Source organism: Salvia miltiorrhiza, chromosome 7 (genome assembly GCF_028751815.1).
Source record: "Salvia miltiorrhiza cultivar Shanhuang (shh) chromosome 7, IMPLAD_Smil_shh, whole genome shotgun sequence".
Classification (NCBI taxonomy): Eukaryota; Viridiplantae; Streptophyta; class Magnoliopsida; order Lamiales; family Lamiaceae; genus Salvia; species Salvia miltiorrhiza.
In genome coordinates, this window is record NC_080393.1 from 19,674,103 (window position 1) to 19,692,030 (window position 17,928).

The following is a 17,928-nucleotide window of genomic DNA, read 5'->3' on the forward strand; positions in this document are numbered from 1 at the left end:
ATTTATTGCAAGCTTTCTTCACTCACAATTAACTCTCGATTTTTTTGTACACAGAGAAGCAGCGGATGAGAAGATTGAATTTTGAGAGTTGTAATTGGAATTTTGGTAGAGGAGACCTTTGGGTTTCGCATGTATAGCACAAAACCCCTTCGTCTCCCGCTCTAAACCGTTGAAATTGGGCCCACCTGCATTAAAATAAAAAAAAAATTCACAGACGGCGTTTGGGACCGTCAAAACGCGGGGGTGGATTTGTTTAAAATTAGACACGTTGAGGTAGTAAACAGCGCTTACCCTGAGTATAGGGTTCTATTTGCGATAAGGGCCCCAACGTTGGGGTTGGATTTGGTACTTAACCCGATTAAAACTTAAGAAAATTCTCTCTTCACTCTCCTCTTTTTTTTGAATAAATCTATTCTTTCAATTATCTTTTAACTTATAATTGTTTTCTTTTTTCACAATATCGTTTTTTTTATTAATATGAATTATTCTTTATTATTTTTATATTAAACTAAAATATATGTATCTTAAATTAGTAGTATTTTAATTATATTTATAATTAGGGTTAAGGTGCAGATCCACCCTTGAAGTAGAGGCCCCTAGAGCGTTTATCCCCCCATTCTCGACTCTGGCGCAAACACCTCCCCATAGTCCAAGAAAAGGGTGCAATTAAACCCAGACCTCTAACGCCGTTAAATGTCTTGGTTTAATTGCACCCTCTACTTCAGAGGTGGATCTGCACCTTAATCTTTTTTTCTTTTTTTTTTCAATTTCGGCAATCCACCTCCGTACTCATCGGCTCCGACTTGCACCTTGTCAGCTCGCATGCACCCAATCTCTTGGTCGTCGATGCTGTTGTGCGGGGCGATGAAGAAGTTGGTGGCATTGCTCATGTCGGCGGTGGGCAGTCGACGACCAACAAATTGGACGCGTGTGAGTTGGCAAGGTGCAAGTCGGAGCCGATGAGTACTGAGGCAGCTAAGCTGATGCCGAATGTGGGTTGTCAAAATTGAAAAAAAAAATGTTAAGGTGCAGATCCATCCCTGAAGTAGAGGGTGCAATTAAACCCAGACGTTTAACGACACTTAACGGCGTTAGAGGTCTGGATTTAATTGCACTCTTTTCTTGGACTATGGGGAGGTATTTGCGCCAAAGTAGAGAATGGGGGGATAAACGCTCTAGGGGCCTCTACTTTAAGAGTGGATTTGCACCTTAACCCTTATAATTTTTATATAATAATAAAATGATAATCAATTTTATATATAATAAAATATAAAAATATTTTTCGTGCGTGAGTTCAAATGCTAGTACTCTATAATAATAATGTGTAATATTAATTTTCATTGTCAAATAATTTAAAATAATTTAATAATTATAATTATCATTACACTTTATACATAATTGAAAATTACGTTTTTAAATTCAGAATTTTATTGAGTAATTAGTAGTATTTTACTTTTAAATCATATTTTACATTTATTATATTTTATTTCTGTTTAATTTTTAAATTTATTTATTTAAATATATCATTTAATTTTGATTTCGCCTTGCATCGCACGGATGATCTACTGGTAAAAAATAAAAATCCAATCCCTCCATTCCTCAACTACAAAAATAATTATAGTGGGAATAATTAAGTGTGAGTAAATTAAATGATATTTTGCTAATATCATTCACCCACAAAATGATTACCATGGAGACCTAAACATTCAAAATTTAGTGATTATTATGTGAGATGCAATAACTTAGCGTAAGGTGTGGTACTGTGGTTCACCATAATTCAGAAACAGTTGATAAAAGGGACGGGACAGCATATGAATTCTGCTCCCAAAATTGACAACACGCCATCTCAAATAAACTACTACAGCCAACCCATTCAACACAGAATCAACAAATCGTTATCCAATAATTTTACTAAAAAATAAATATCAAAGCTTGGATTCACCAAAGTCGATACCCAGTAACAAGTTTTGAGCACTAGTATTTATATGAGGAGCTACTTCATCTAATTCCAAATGAATATATGTCGAATCAATTGTCACTCTGCATGCTACCACATTCTTATCACCAACTACAAGAGAACAATTTTCATATAGACCTTCTTTGGGTGAGAGATTCAACAAACAAGGTCTACATTTTATCGATAACCTCTTCCTATCACTAAAAATGTCTTCCTTGTTTCTTACCATTAGCATAAGCCGGTGATGGCGTCCCAGCAGCTCAGAGACGTAACTCATGTCCCCATTGGCAAGAGCATGACGAACTCGCGTGGATGATACTTGCCCTCTCTCTTGCGAGCTGCTAGAACCCATGTCCGTTGAATGTTGGTGCTTGTCCATGACAGTGTTTATTATGCACGCTTTCATGCCATACTCGTCACACAGCCGCACCAGATCAGATGAATCGCCGGCAGCTCTGTATCCAAACCGGTAGTTTTCACCTGAGAGATTATTACACAAGCTTATTATTTCGTTCTCGAACCTTACTATAATAAACTAGACAGACGCACCCGCCACAACGCCACAAACTCCAAGATCCACTGCTAATCTCTCGGCGAATTGTTGTGGAGTGAGATATCTGACTTGTGAAAACTCAACCTCAACTTCCTTCGGTGTAACATTACCACAAAATGGAGCCCAAGAGGAAAGAACACGCTTCCGGTCACTTCTTGCCACTATAGGAGCCCTGTTCAATAATATGCATGCAGAGGTTACGAAATACTTAGTTTAACATTCCTCCAAGACCAATATTGATTTAGTTGTTAACTACATGAAAGTAGAAACATAACCATAATGTGGAAGTACACTATAAAAGAAGTCAATTAGAAGATACACAGATTTAGGACAGGGTTCGGACAAAGAGGGCATTCCATACCTAGGTTCCCATCCAAGTACCTCTCCCATTCCAACAAATGACATCAGATATGGAACTCCAATCTTTGCTGCTTGGATTGCAAGCTCCCGATGACCGATGTGAAGGGCATCAAACTTTCCCAGTGCTACTATTCCTCCTATTATTACAGCACAAATAAATCTTTCAATCTATGGGCAGATATTGAATCATCTCATGTGAAATTGGCATAAACAATTACTAAGCAAAGTAACAACAGTAATATCTTGAATACAAAGATAGTTATTGGAAAAAGCATCAATGATAGGGTAATTTATGCCTCAAATTCATGATTTATGCACAATTCATGTTTAAAACTGCCACGAAAAAGTTAACATGATTTCTGAAGAAGTCTCTATCACCGCATACATCTATATCAGTGTGTTGCCGTGAGTGTATAAGTCTCTCTATATAGAGATTTAAAGTTTAAACACATACTGTATATTATTGATTGAACATATGCATAAATGTTAAGAATATTGTTAACTATTGCAATAAAACTCAAGAAAAAGGACACAGTATGCATCGAGTAGTAAAAAACTAGAAACATGAAATGGATTATCCAATTATTTGGCAGCATAAAACGGTCATTGTCTATAGGAGTGTATAGCATTAGCACAACAGAGAAAGAGCCTCAACCAGGTCAAAAGGCCTCATGAAGCTGAGGAATAATATTGTATATTAATTGCTAGCATGCAGCTTAATACATCAGAGTTTCTGGCGTGGAAATGGTGCAGAGCACATACGGAGGACTGGAGGAGATAAGTTTACTTAATCAGATTGCATCCAGAAGGTAATCTAATGTTCAAGTAATAGTAGATTGAGCATATAGATACATCCACAATAACTGTTTTTTGATCTTGGATGTCATTAACATAGCTGTCAACAGAAGTGAAATGATAAATCAAGCATCATTTGCAGCTAGAACTCAAGTGACTCTGATAGAGTTAATAGAGAAAGAGGGTAAAAGAAAGATTGCTTTATTCGAAAGAATTGAGCAAGATCCCCAGAATGAAATTCTCCAACAAAATAGAAATCTAGTCCATTAGTCTAATCTGAAAACCAGAAAAGTAGGAGTCACTGACTGCCTCCTGCATTCTGGTGTTATTTATAGGCGATTACATATACATAAATTAGGTAAGGAAATAATTTTGGTGATCATAAATCCGTGACTCATGCTAGTTAGACCCTCTGATTATCCTACTCATCACAGATGTAAAAGTCATGCTAATTAGACCTCCTACTTGAACATTTTATTACTAACAAAACAAACAAAAGAACTAAAAAAATCGTTAACAATTAACTGTTCAATTTGAAGGTACATGCATATGTATACAACAGTTAAGGAGAACAAGCGGGGGGGGGGGGGGGGGGGGGGGGGGGGTGGCGATTGGGTTTGAAAACCAACCTGCTACTGAGACTCTTTCAGATGGAAGATCCGCACCATTTTCAGCTGGGCTATTCATAAAGAAATATTTTTTAATAAATAATATAATGGTGAGAAGACCAAATACATCAACATAAAAGAAGCAAAAAAAAGTTTATGCATTGCAAATTTGACACTGAGCAAGTTGAAAGGGGAAACACAATGGAGGCACACTATGCATTCATCGACTACTTGAGAGTTAAGAGCATGCAGGGAGATGAAATTAGAAAGAATACTGGTTAGACAGCTAAATTTCCACAAGCTTCACATGATTCAGATTAGGTAATAATTCATGGCATGCCCAATTTGGCAGAGAAAACTGAACCTCATAAACAATCCTAGGTCGATGATGATAGTATCAGACCATATGCTGTTGAGAGCCAATATAATCGATTGATATACAGATTGCCAATTGATTATTGTAAGTGATCTATTTGATTCCGCAGGCAGTAGTTTCTCTATGGCTATCACGTCCACCTATACTATAGTGCTCAATGTAATGCTTTAATCAGACAGTGATTTATCAAGGGATGCAGATCAAATGTTTCAATTCTATAAAATAACCCAAAATTGAGCAAAGTGAATTCCAGAGTTCAGAATTAGAGCATTACCTGAAGCACTCTGAGAAGAGGGGAGGCTGAGAGGCATCGTCGTTGATGAAAGAAAGTCGGGCTAAATCGTCGTCGCTACTGGCAACAGACGAAGCATTGGAGCCCGACAACTTGAATCCCAAAAATCTTCTGGAGGAGCAACGAAACCTAGGCGGAGCAGCTCTGTCGAGACAAGAACGGCAGCGTTTGATGGTGCAGCTCCCGAATTGGCGAGGGTTGTAGTAACTGCGGCAGCCGCCCATCATCATTGTTTTCCTGCGACAGCAGCAGCTGCCAAGAAAAACGAGGAGTAATTTGTGGGAGTTTTAGCGGCGAGAATGGGCGTTGTGGCCAATTTGGTTGGCCATTGTTGCTGAATGCTTATCCGGGGTAGAGGGTTTTCTCTCCAATCGAGACCTTTTGCCATTACTTCAAACTTGAATGACTCTTTTGAGATTCGCCAAACTTCAAGGACCATTTCCAAATAACCAAAATTTCAAGGTTTTTTCTAGACACAAAAGATACTTGTATAACACTATCTCACCACTCTATCTTAAATTAATCCATTGGAATTCAAATTATGCGAAATTTCTTCAATTATGCGTGATTTCTTCAAGTCTTTCAACCTTCACTAAACTAAATAACTGAATCATTTATATCAATAAGCTTCCGGTCCGAATAGTCTTGTTTTTTCCGTCAAGAAAATTTATCTTTTATGGACCGCACAAAATCATCCACATTAATAAGTGAATATTCAATTTCAATCTCAATAGTCATACATAGATAATCATTGGATGCTTGAAACATTAATTCATTAGCATTATTAAGATGAATCTTCTCGATTGAATTGTTTGGTAATTGAACTCTTAATTTTATTTGAACAAATAGTCTATCAAATGTTGTATTTCTAATAGAAAACAATCATACATGAGATCATCTAAAAGAAGCATCGATTAATATCATAAAATATCAAAATGCTCCACTTGGTGGATATATGAGTCAACAAATGTCTCCTTGAATTCTTTTCACAAAATATGGAGATTCAATATTGACATTTGTGTATGAAAGTTTAGTGACTAACTTGTCTTGTGCACATGTATCATATGAGAATTCATTTACTTAAAGAATCTTCTGACTCTCTATGTAGTTGCTTCAGACGTTCAAACATATCATGCCAAAGCATAAACTTTTTTGTATCATTAAAGCTTAAACTTTTTTGTATCATTAAACTTCGGGCTTATGATATGGTTCACCTTAATTACTTTCATGAATGTTTAATATATTTCATTGCTATTGCACTATTAGCTAACCAAACAATCCATTTAGATTTCTTAAAATAGTTTAACCAAATAACAATAGAGAAGGTAGAACTCTCTTGTGCTGGAAACATTTTATAAAGTACATAGAAACTAGAGAGAAGAGAATAAGAATGTGCATAAGTGTATTATTACAAGGATCAAATACCTGTATTTATCATGGGAAATATTAGAGTTTAAAATTAGATCATCATCCTATAATAGGAAAGATTATTTGTATATATTTACAATAGAGGGTTATATTTAACACTATAGACGATCGACGTCCAAAAACTCGTGAAAACAAAGACAATGAATTAAGCAAACAATAATAGAGAATGTGAGATATCAGAAAAGCATGCTACAACTTTACCAAATCGAAAAATCAAGCTTTCTCTACTTGAAAAAAGAAAAATGACCCTTTTCAATGAGGCAAAGCCATTCTAACCTTGTGCTCAAGCTTTACAAAGAGTAAGAGTGGCACTATAAATAGCTAGAATTTCAGTTGCACAAACTCAACAACCCATATTGCAATATCAGTATTTCCTTGAACCAAAAATATACACTTCAGCTTCAGCTCATCCTTGTGCTGTTTCTCCTCGCCCACCATTTCTTTCTCACCTTATCTGCCGACCCCTCTTCGCTCCCGAGCTTGTTCAGTATCACCTTCGTTTCCCTCAATCTCGACCCGTAATCCTTCTTCCAAGCTTCAAACATCTGTTTCAGCCTCCGCAGCTCGTGATCCGGGTCCAAGCTCGCCTCCGTCTGCCCCGACTTCACTTCCACCAAGAACTTGGCATCGTCTCCGAATACTTGACTCCTCTGCTCGAACTCTTCAGCCAACCGCCCAATGACGCTTAACCCTGCACTCGTTGATCTTCCCCCGTTTTCTTGGATCCTCAAATTGTTGCCCGTGTCCCAGCTAGACTCTCTTTCTTCAGTTCCATTTACTGAGGCGTCTGAGTTTCTCTGGGAATCGTCCAAGGCGAGGCTCTTCTTTGCAATGGAAAGGCTCGACTGCAGCGATCTCATCTGCTTCTGCCACACCTCCTCCATAGACTTCATTTTTAGCTCGTATTCGGACCAACGACTCTCATACTGTTGCAACCGTTGGTGAAGGATGTCGTTCTCCTCTTCCTTTTCTCTCAGGGAAGCCTCAGCCCTGAGAACACGGCGTTGCAGTTCAGCGAGGAACGATGATTTTACCAGCACTTCTTCTGGCTCATTACCCTGATCCACAACATTAAACTCAACACATCAACATGTCACATTCCCCATTTCTTGACATTATTAACCTAATTAATGCACACAAAATTTCCTAACATCATTTCTTCACATTCATAACCTAATGTTGATTTGTATCTACTTAATTGGTTCCAATGTGATATGAATATAGCATCATATTATGATTGGATGGTAAGATCCAAAATCTGAGTACCTTTCTTCCTCCAAATTGCAGCAATCCTATATCTCCTGAGCATCTTCTGACCAACCAGCCACGAATAACTAAAAAATGGGAACGTAAATATGAGCTTATTAGTAACGCGCGCAGCTCTATAAGGTCTCAACGAGGAACCGAGTCACAAACATAAACTCCCAGCAATATCAAGTTTTATCACTATCATTTTCAAGAAAGCAGATGCCAACACTTTATAAGACTGCACGTAGATCTCAAAGATAAAGCATAAAAGAAACTTTATAAAAGTTCAGAATTTGCAAAAACTAGTTGACCAAATTTAACGATTTATCTAGTGTTATCACTGTGTGGAATAACACAGTTGATGATTACCTGATTGCATTGAGGTAGATGCCTCCCTAACTCTATTGAACTTTCTCCTCATAATCCTAGCTCTGGCATGCTTTTGGATAGATATAGCTGCTCTATGCCTGCGTAGTATGCCTGCATACTCCTTTCTAACTTTTTCGCCACGGATAACTGCATCAAGAGGTTCGACATCACAGACGGGTTTATAAGTTAAAGAAAGCTAAAACATGTGCACGATGACATACATGACTGTAGGGTGGCAATCCCTCTCTTAAACTCCTTTAGCTGGCATCGAGCCTGATGGCCTCTAAAGCAACTTTGGACACGCAATATCCCATGGAGAGTGCGATTTCTTGTGTCTTCAAGAACCCCAATCTACATAGATTTGAAACACAGACCAAATATTAGCCAAACAAACAGAACCACTAACTGCTCAAGCCAAGAGGTGTACAACTAAGATCAAAGGGAAAGACAAACAAGTAACTAAGTTCCATAAATATTCTAACCTGTCCAGTTCGGAAAAACAATTTTGTGTATCCAACTTGGTACATCTCGGGGAGAATGTTGAACTGATGAAGAATTGCTACTGAAACACTGAGCGGGTCCTGAGACGCTACATGCTCTAATAGAAGAAAACCATACCTGATAACGAAAGGAGACTGGATGGATAAACAACAAAGATAGAACATAGGAAAAAGAAGTTGCGCAATGGTTATTTATAATATCTCTTTTACCTTCTCGCAAACTTTTGATGTGTCATTCTGGTAGGAAAACCAGATCTTGATATCCTAACAACTTCTAAGACTCCACAGCACCGCAACTGTTGTAGTATGAGTCCTTGATTATAGCTACCAGGAGATTGGAAGTTGTTGGGCTTTATACAGCGTATGAAGTGTGGAGTCGTGCTTTCAAGACGTTGCATTAACAGGAAAAGTTGGCTCTGAAGCAAATAATAATAGCAAGAAACCATCATGATTAATGAGTATGGGAAAAAAAAGGGAGATAACAAAAGAAAAGCAAAACAGCATGACGAAGCACTTGATCTAAAAGAACCAAAAAAATCCAAATAATTGGACAATTCCAATTGACCCACGTCACCAAGTTCGTGTTTGAATTGAATAATAATATTAAAATAAGCATCAAACACCTCCTAACTCTATGCTGCATAGATACACCAGTCAGCATGGTTAGTAAGACTCGTTTTACCTTGAATTTCGTCGTAACACTTAATTTTTGTGAATCTGCGCCACCAGATTTATGCAGTGCCCCTACTACAGGCTTCTCGGTGTGATTAAGCATGCTGGATGCAAATGCCTGAGGAAGGAGGCACGTGCAAGAAGAAAGAAGTTCAATTGAATCCAAATGAAGTAAATCCCTGTTCTTCTCAAGAAAACCAGTGGTGTCGTATGTAACCTGCCATCAGAAATGAAATTATTGAATCTCCGAGAGGAAAAAGGAGTATTTAAATGAATAAAATTAACTGAAACTGAAGATGCTGAATAATGTTATCTATTGGTTTCTTCTACTAGTGTCTACCGGCAGATTAGAAAGCGATCATGAGATCATAGAGACAGTAAGATGCCAGCAGTCCACATAGTTCTATTCCGTTTTACTTCCGTAATTGAGAATTTATAAGATAAAAGATTTAATCTATATTATTTTGAAAATTATCCTAGGGATGACATGATTTGGACCGGCGACATACCCCAAATAAACGGGGTACCGACCATGAAAAATATGATAGAAGTCAATACCTCTCCAGCATAATGGCGAACACTAAAAGCTTTCCCTCTTTCTCCTTGAAAACAAGGATTAGAACTTAGATGTTGCTTGAGCTTATTCGCAAAGCTCAAATCTGTACCATTTGGAAAGGTTGATTCTTCATCAAGCAATGACTGTAAGCCCAATGGTTTCTGCACCCAAAAAAAAACCTTTCAACAGTCTAGCAGGAAAAGAAAAAAAAAGCAGAATAATCCACTACATAAAGATCATTTGTTAATCATATAAGACATAAAATTCCATCCACCAAAAAGAACTTCTGACCATGATCTGTTTTAAATTTCTGATGTATTATAGGAAGTTACAGGTGCAAAGTTTCATAAACTAAATCTGGAGAATCCACAGTATTTATGCACAGTGCACGGAAACTGTTAATGTAGCTTATCTGTGGCTTCCAACCAAAGAGAAATCTAATAGAATACAGCACAAGCACCACGTAGTTTCAGCACTAGATATATATCCAACAATTTAATATATTCAGCCAAAAAACTAATAAGAACATTAGTTGCAGAAGATGTTGACAAGGTTGAGAATCAGACCTTCTCAAACAGATTAAGACAATCTTGATTGTCTTCAAAATCAACTTTTGCCCAGTCAATGCCGTCTTGAATGTATTCCTGGAGAAAGGTTTAAGGTAATCAAAACCAGTCCCCATTCAATAATGTAAATAATACTTGGGAATGCACAACACATTAAGAATGCCACCCAAGTGCATTTTGTGACAATGATTTGATAAGCCTAAAGTGTGTATTTAAGTTGGGCATCTGAAGTAACTTAAACTTAATTTTGCAAAAACATAGGCTTGCTGAGTGGTAGTAAGGTCATCCCTTGAACTTCACCTAATCCACCAGTCCAACGAGCATAACACCAAGATCAGGTTATTCTCAATTTCTCATATATATGGATTATTTAGTCTTTAAGGAAATAATTAACTAGAAAAGTATGCGCAATGGAAAGTTCCAGGGAATTCAGGTCCTTCACATCGTAGAACAAAGAATTAATCTGTCATACAGATATTAAATTCACCATACTGAAATAAGAAAAATGGTTCTCCAAAAATTACAAGTTAATCGAAGGCAGATTATCAGATGAACAAGATAAAATGCAATATTTATGAAGAAACTATGAAACTACATTTAAGCAGAGATATGACATGGTTACCTCTTGTTCCAATTTAAACAAATGGCGATTGAAGTGTTGTTGTAATCTTTCATTGGCATAGTTAATGCAGAACTGCTCAAAGCTATTTCTCTAACAAAAAAAATAAAAAAAATTAGTCAGAACAATATAAACAAAGACAAACAGACAAGTTGAAGTATATTAAAAACACTCACCTCAAATGATTCAAAACCATAAATATCAAGGATACTGATGGATCTGCCTGTACGCCTCTTGCCGACTGCTAGTGATTTATTTATCTGTTCCACTAGCCAGTCAAACAAACATGAGTAAATCGATTTTGCCAATGCGTCTCTTGTATCCATGGCCTGTGATATCAATGTAAGAATGAACAATAAAAGTCAGGAGACTTGGCATGTATACTTGTTGAAATTCCACAAGCCCTTGGCATTTCAAGATTAAGTGGTTTCACACAAACTGCCCAACCTGTGCTAGAGTGAGTTTCTGAACGATTGTATCATTTCTTTTCCCTACTCTCATTTTTCGAGTTGATAATGCAAGCTTCAGTTCCTCCACTTTGCACCCAATCAATGTGGCAACAGTATTTAGACCTGAAAATTGGATGGACATATATTATCGAAAAAATTCATCCATATTGCAGGAGTTACAAGACTGCTTTGTACATAAAGACATGCAGTTAAAGAATAGAAGCAAGTCACATGCGTTAATATACAAACATTATACTCAAGAATTTCATATTAGCTGCACCACATTGAAACAAGTTATGAACTATTCAATGATCAAGTACATATTCTCTTTTAACCTATGAACATAAACTTAATACTTGCAATACCCAGTGATACAATGATATATAATTTCTACCCTGCAACCATAAAATCAAGCTTTAGGTGAATAGGCTTGAAGATAACTGAAACTTTTTACCAACAGTTCACATAATCGGATAGAGGACAGAAGAAAAGGCAAGCATAGCGCATCAACTTTGGCAGACTTAACATGATAAACTTTGTTTATCAGAAATAGATTCAGGCTGAATCATTTAGGATATTCACCCTGATATATTCTCACCTTCATCAATCACGGGTTCAACATGATTTTCACTATCAATTGAAGTAAAAGTGACATTTCCTAGCCATAGTACTGCAGCCAGCATTGCAAATACGCTATCCTGATCTTCCTTACTTACATGAACAATATCCAGAGCATCCTGAATTTACGGCAGATGATATATAGCTGAGTTGGTTTTAGTTCGCAGTACAAGAAAATGGATAAAGTATGATGAGAATAAGTCCATAGGGATACCAGTACTATGCGGTATTGTTCGGCATCATCAACCCCGGAGATCGTATAGCAATTGCTTTGCCTCAAATACTTGAACTCGTCTGCATTCTTTAAGTTCAATTTTTCTGCACAAAAGAACAAGAAAGTGCAGCTGAATGAAAAACATATAACCATGACAGAAGAAAGGGGCAACAAGGAGTGACGTACAACCAAAAGCAAGCAGATATAGGAACGGGCAAGAGAGAGTGAACACAACAAAATGCAAGAAATATAGCACCGGAGTCGATCTGATGACCAAGAAAGCAAATTTACACCGGACTCGATCTGAAGACCAAGATAACAAAACATTGCCAGATTGCTGATAATGACCTAGAAACAAGGATAATGGTAAAGCTTTACCTCTTAGGCTAGGTGAAGCCCCAGCACAAAGTTGATAAAATATATGATACGACCTTTCTCCCTCCGAACATTGAACAACTCTTGACTGTTCACCAAAACAATCTATCTTAGTTTTCTGTATACTGTATACCAAAGTAAAATATCTAATAGAAAACCTGAAAGAAGATCGGTAATTACCTTCTCTAGTAAAACTGTACGTACAAGGAACCGCATTTGATGGAGCAACAAAAAAGAAACAAATTAAGAAGGGGCTCTATAATTCTGCAACATTATGCAATAATTTTATTAAAGGATATACATGGTAGAAGTAATCTTACAAGTTTGAATCTTGGCACCCGATATTTTTCCAGTTTCACTGAAGTGGATTTCAATCAGCTTTCCCTGCAGATAGTCTTAATTACTTAGAAGCAGCAAATTAGTGGGTATTCACACCCAATAATAAGTTGAACTACTGATATTTCATGCTAACCAACCAAGAAATAGAGGATGGCATGATAAGCAACTTACAAATCGACTTGAGTTGTCATTTCTTAATGTCTTGGCATTACCAAAAGCTTCCAGAATTGGATTCGTTTTTAATATCTCATACTCGATGCCACTACCACCTCCCAGAGCAGCCAAATATTGCATGGCTATCTTTGCAGTCTCCGTTTTTCCAGCTCCACTTTCCCCACTAGATAAAAAGAGATGGACAGAACCAAACTTGTCAAATATAATTATTACATGCATAAAATATCACTTAAGTGGGGAACACCCTACACATATATTTAAGCACATCAGTTATTGAAAAAAAAAAAGATGTACAAGTCTCCAAGGTATTAACTTTTAAGTGTTATTCTCATGTATAAGGAACTAACCACACATCTCTACAAGATAGAATAACCAGATATTGACCAACCTTAAGATAAAGCAAGCAATAACTGATGATAGTGATAACCAAAATATAGAACTGATACTGATGCTGCTTCATGATCCAACATGATATGTTGGTAAACAGATGTTATACATAAGAAGCGACAAACAAACAAACAAACAGCAACCAAAAAAAAAAACTGAATTATAACATTTGAAAGCAGATTCAACCAAGATTCTGCAAAATAAAGTTGGCTACTAAATAATGAAGGGCAACAAAATTGCATGTGCAACATGAAGTACCAAAATAAACAATGAAAGTCATGTATTGTTCCACTAACCTTATAATGATAGATTGGTTTACTTCATCTGCAGAGAGGGAAAACCAAATTGTCGAGTTAAATTACTTTCAGCAGATTCTTACTTAGCTTTCTAGAATTTAATTACCTCGGATCATTTCACGCATAGCTGTATCCGTAATGGCATATACATGAGGGCTGTCTAAAGATTTGCGCTTGTAAGCTTCAATATAATCATTTCCATATAACAAGACTTTTTTAAAGGGATTAACTGCCACCAGCACTGGACCTGCTTTAGTCTGCAATAAACAGAAAAGTGAGAACCAAGTGTTCATAGAACTAGAAAAAATGGAAATATCCTAAAAATTTAAACACTAATATACTAACTTACATAAATCAAATCTCGATCATATCTATACTGGAGATTGTACAATACTGAAGGTTCGTTTAGGTAACTTAATTGCATGAGATCATCTACACCATCAAGAATATCAGGATTTGCTGGTATCAGAGTTTCTGAACTCACTTTCAGTACCTAGACAAGGAAAATTGTTAATGAAGAGCGCAAGGTAACAGCTCAAGAAAACACAATGATGGAAACCAAAATGTTGCTCACTTTTCCCTCAGGCAATGTTATCACTGAATCGTTACCAGTAGTCTGAAGAACTGTCCCCAGCTCCCAATTACCATCAGGAAGCTGAACCCACGACTGAATTTTCTGTAGAATAAACTCACAAGTCAAAGACGATCTCATCAAAAAAATGACAAATAGGATCTTCATATAAAGCTCTTTTCTACATGAAGTTATAGGTCAGTTTCTACTATTAAATTGTTGCCACCATTTTGGTAATTTAAGAGCGTAATCCTTAAGCAGTTCAAGTAGTGGTGCTTCTCAATAGCAAACAAGCTCTATTAAGTAACTAGATGAATAAGGTGTTCTTTAAGAACACATATGAGAAAACAGAGTTACAATAGAAACACAAAACAATTGCCTCAAGGAATGCAATCTGAAATGTCCTCTTCTCAAAAACAGCTTCTTGGGATTTGTCCTCTCAGTCTCGCCTGGATGACAATTATTTAGTGTTCATTTGCTATGTCAATTAAATAGGGTCTTATTGTACATTAGAAAAGGCAATTAGGTATATCTTCTTCATCAGGTTTAATCATAATACAAAGGCATATGAGTTTGGCATTATATACATGTGACATCTAAAACATTATATACATGTGACATCTAAAACATTAAACTGAAAATAGAAATTCATGCTCTAGAAATGCTGCTCTCAACCCTATTCAGCAAATTGCAAAATACCAAAATGTTTGGACTTTCAGCTAGTCATTCTATTGAACCCTCTAATTATAACTTTTTATATGTCTAATAATACTTAACACAATAATGCCATTGTTACTACCTCTGATTAAGCAATAGTCACATTATTGAATTTTTCTTGTATTTCCATGTCCCCCTTTATTGCATAAGCAAAATTAGGACATGCTCAGTGCACACTACCAAATGCAAGAAGAAGCACAACTCAATTGGACCATAAATAAACTTGGAATAGAATCTAATAAGGAGTATATATGAAAACAAACAAAAGCAAAAACATGATATAGCTTCACCAGGCAAGAATTCCATTTCATGATATGCAACAGAGATCACCAAAAAAGAACAAGTAGAAAAGTAATACTCCAAAAATACCTTCTTCGATGCATACGGGGTGGTGTCACTCCACTTCGAATCAGCATATGATTGTTTAATTGGCCGCAGGGGAGTAATGGCATCCTTATTATCATCGCCATCATCAGCCAAAGAAGCCCCATCTTTGGCCGGCAAGTTCAAACTTCCATAAGGTGATTCATCACTATCTGAACCAACATGACCACTGCCATTAGCTGCCCCTTCTGAGGCATCCCTCAATTCTTCAACATTTTCCGATATAGTATCAGGCAACATTGTCCTATCAACAACTTGATCACCCGCATACCTAAAATCCACGGGCAACGACTTAATCGACTGATAGGAACGCGTATCATTAACGGGCGACATTATACTCAAGACTCAAGAGGGTCCTTTGCCCCTCTCCTCAAATTCAATGAACCGCAATCAACACCCCTATAATTGGATCAAAAGGGGAGCTTTTTCCTCCCTTTTTGTTCTTCAAAAGTGAATACTACTTTAACTCCAGAGGCCCACGGACTTAGCTGCCGAACTTAATGGAGGGGACCATACAATTACCGAACAACACCACCATTAGTGACACTTCAGTAACCAGTCACGCCACCCACCATGTCAAAACCTACAAATCTTGAACCCCACTTGCCCAATTATGAATAATCCTCAATCCGAAAACCTATATACCTTAAAAACCACTCCAAGAAATTGGGCAAAAAAGATCCAAATTCCCCCGAGCAGAAAAACACACTCAATACAAATCCCTCAAATAAATGGGATCCTACAAACTGAAAACCCAAGCTCTAAACAGATCTTAACCCTCACAAAAGCAAGAGAAATCTAAAGGAAATGGAAAAAGGAAAAAGTAACTCAAATCTTGAAGCACTTTATCTTGTCACAAGAAGTCACGGTGCTGGGTTTTCCTTGCAGGCCCCCGATCGATCAGTTGTCGTGAAAAAGACAGCAAATTTTGACCAGAAATAATGTGCAAAGTAAAAACAATTGAAAAATGGAGGAACACAATAAAAAAGGAGGCAATTTGAAATCAAAAATGCATGCAGTAAATATCGAGCCAAGAACGGCGCGTTACAGAGGGATGGAGCGCAATATAATAATGGGATGAAATTTTCAAAAATAGTAAGCAAAAGTTTCAAGATATGGAAGAAGAGGAGAAAGCAGAAAGCAGAGAGGGCAGCAGTAGCTTTTTGCTTTGGTGATTGTTATTCCTCTTTTTCTCTTTTGGTGCTTTGTTGATGGACGCTTTGAAAGCCAAGTATATCTATTGTATTGTATCTATGGCTATGGCTATCTATGGAAGTGGGGTTTCTCTGCTCTTCGCTATGTCATCCACTTCATTTTTCAAATTTTTCGCCACCAAAAATAAAAACAAAACTACGCTTTTTTCTAAATTATTATATTTTCAGGTTTATTTGACTGTGTTTGGACTTTGTTGTAAATTTTCTCATAGAAAGCAAATTACTTGCTATTTTTATCTGAGCAATTTCTATTTGTCATTACAAAATTATATTTTTTGATTAAATTTATTTTTATATCAATATATATCTTTATTGTGTTTCACATTGAAATTAATCATCCATACTCTAAAACTAATAGTAGTAATATTTTTATTGTACTTTGTCTTGATATATCATATATATATCAAAATATTAATTAATAAAATTCCCACTTTTTCTCTTAGACAATTACATCCTCCACCTCTAATGTACATAATCCTCCTGTGCCATATTCTAACCCTTTTTTCTAATGTACAATTTTATTCCTAATGGTTTAAATTATAAAGCAAAAGACCATTTCGCATTTGGTTTGCCGCCTCCCTGTAACAGCTCCACGTGCAACGGAAAGTAACCGTTGATGATTAATCCAACGGCGTATATTCAAAATGGAGCCAAACGACTGCGACCGGTGCCACCGCTGACTCCCTCCACCGCCCTTCCATATTTATTCATATTAATTACTCCCTCCGTCCCAATATTGTTGGCCACATTTCCTTTTTAGTTTGTCCCACTATTGTTGGTCACTTTCCTAAAATGGAAATATTTATCACATTCAATCTCTTACTTTATCACATTATCTCTCCTACTTTATCACTTTATTACATTCTCTCTCCTACTTTATCATTTTATTACCTTCTCTCTCATACTTTATCACCTTCTCTCTCCTATTTTATTACTTTTATACTATATTACCCACACACTTAAAATACTAATCTACAACTCCTTAATTCCCGTGCCGAAACCAAATGTGGCCAACAATATTGGGACGAAGGGAGTATATAATATTAACTGTAATTACTGTCTTAATTGTCCAAGACAAAATAGTGCTTATTTTCACAATTATATACAAATCCCCCGCTAAATTAATCTCATCCCATCTTTGACACCATGAAATGAACATTTATTTAATAAATACTATATGCGTGAATTAAAATTCAATTTTTATGTATATTTAAAAAAATCACTTTATACATCGATGCATGCATAGCATGATGAGTTGATAATTAATTTCTACAAATTATATATAATTGTT

At 36.5% G+C, this 17,928-nt stretch overlaps 2 protein-coding genes across 3 annotated transcripts; both read right to left on the reverse strand.

The window, feature by feature from the left end:
• Positions 1–1,884: 1,884 nt before the first annotated feature.
• LOC130993238 (FAD synthetase 1, chloroplastic) lies at positions 1,885–5,525 on the reverse strand. Of its 2 annotated transcripts, none has more exons than XM_057918057.1 (5): positions 4,924–5,525; positions 4,295–4,344; positions 2,872–3,007; positions 2,507–2,682; positions 1,885–2,437 (listed from the first exon to the last, which is right to left on the reverse strand). In XM_057918057.1, the coding sequence occupies exons 1-5, from the start codon at positions 5,169–5,171 to the stop codon at positions 1,926–1,928; spliced, it is 1,122 nt and encodes a 373-aa protein (XP_057774040.1). In that variant the 5' UTR covers positions 5,172–5,525; the 3' UTR covers positions 1,885–1,925. The 2 variants fall into 2 exon arrangements, with proteins under 2 accessions (XP_057774040.1, XP_057774041.1); XM_057918058.1 differs by having other exon boundaries at positions 4,295–4,339; positions 4,924–5,349.
• A 970-nt stretch (positions 5,526–6,495) lies between these two features.
• On the reverse strand, positions 6,496–16,731 carry LOC130993223 (myosin-1). The gene is made up of 23 exons (XM_057918033.1): positions 15,409–16,731; positions 14,326–14,427; positions 14,101–14,244; positions 13,858–14,008; positions 13,752–13,779; positions 13,066–13,231; positions 12,876–12,939; positions 12,736–12,749; positions 12,559–12,643; positions 12,181–12,284; positions 11,947–12,085; positions 11,347–11,471; positions 11,076–11,228; positions 10,903–10,992; positions 10,281–10,358; positions 9,717–9,875; positions 9,169–9,375; positions 8,697–8,902; positions 8,469–8,604; positions 8,208–8,337; positions 7,987–8,133; positions 7,636–7,703; positions 6,496–7,427 (listed from the first exon to the last, which is right to left on the reverse strand). Exons 1-23 carry the CDS (start codon positions 15,754–15,756, stop codon positions 6,771–6,773), a joined length of 3,501 nt encoding a protein of 1,166 aa, XP_057774016.1. The 5' UTR covers positions 15,757–16,731; the 3' UTR covers positions 6,496–6,770.
• Between the last annotated feature and the right edge of the window lie 1,197 nt (positions 16,732–17,928).

Coding starts and splice junctions, on each gene's coding strand:
- LOC130993238 (XM_057918057.1), bottom strand. CDS start 5,171: ATGATGATGGGCGGCTGCCGCAGTTACTACAACCCTCGCCAATTCGGG. Junction 2,683..2,871: donor GTACTTGGATGGGAACCTAG/GTATGGAATGCC, acceptor ATTATTGAACAG/GGCTCCTATAGTGGCAAGAA. Junction 2,438..2,506: donor AGTTTGTGGCGTTGTGGCGG/GTGCGTCTGTCT, acceptor ATAATCTCTCAG/GTGAAAACTACCGGTTTGGA.
- LOC130993223 (XM_057918033.1), bottom strand. CDS start 15,756: ATGTCGCCCGTTAATGATACGCGTTCCTATCAGTCGATTAAGTCGTTG. Junction 14,428..15,408: donor CCCCGTATGCATCGAAGAAG/GTATTTTTGGAG, acceptor TTTATTCTACAG/AAAATTCAGTCGTGGGTTCA. Junction 12,940..13,065: donor ATGACAACTCAAGTCGATTT/GTAAGTTGCTTA, acceptor GACTATCTGCAG/GGAAAGCTGATTGAAATCCA.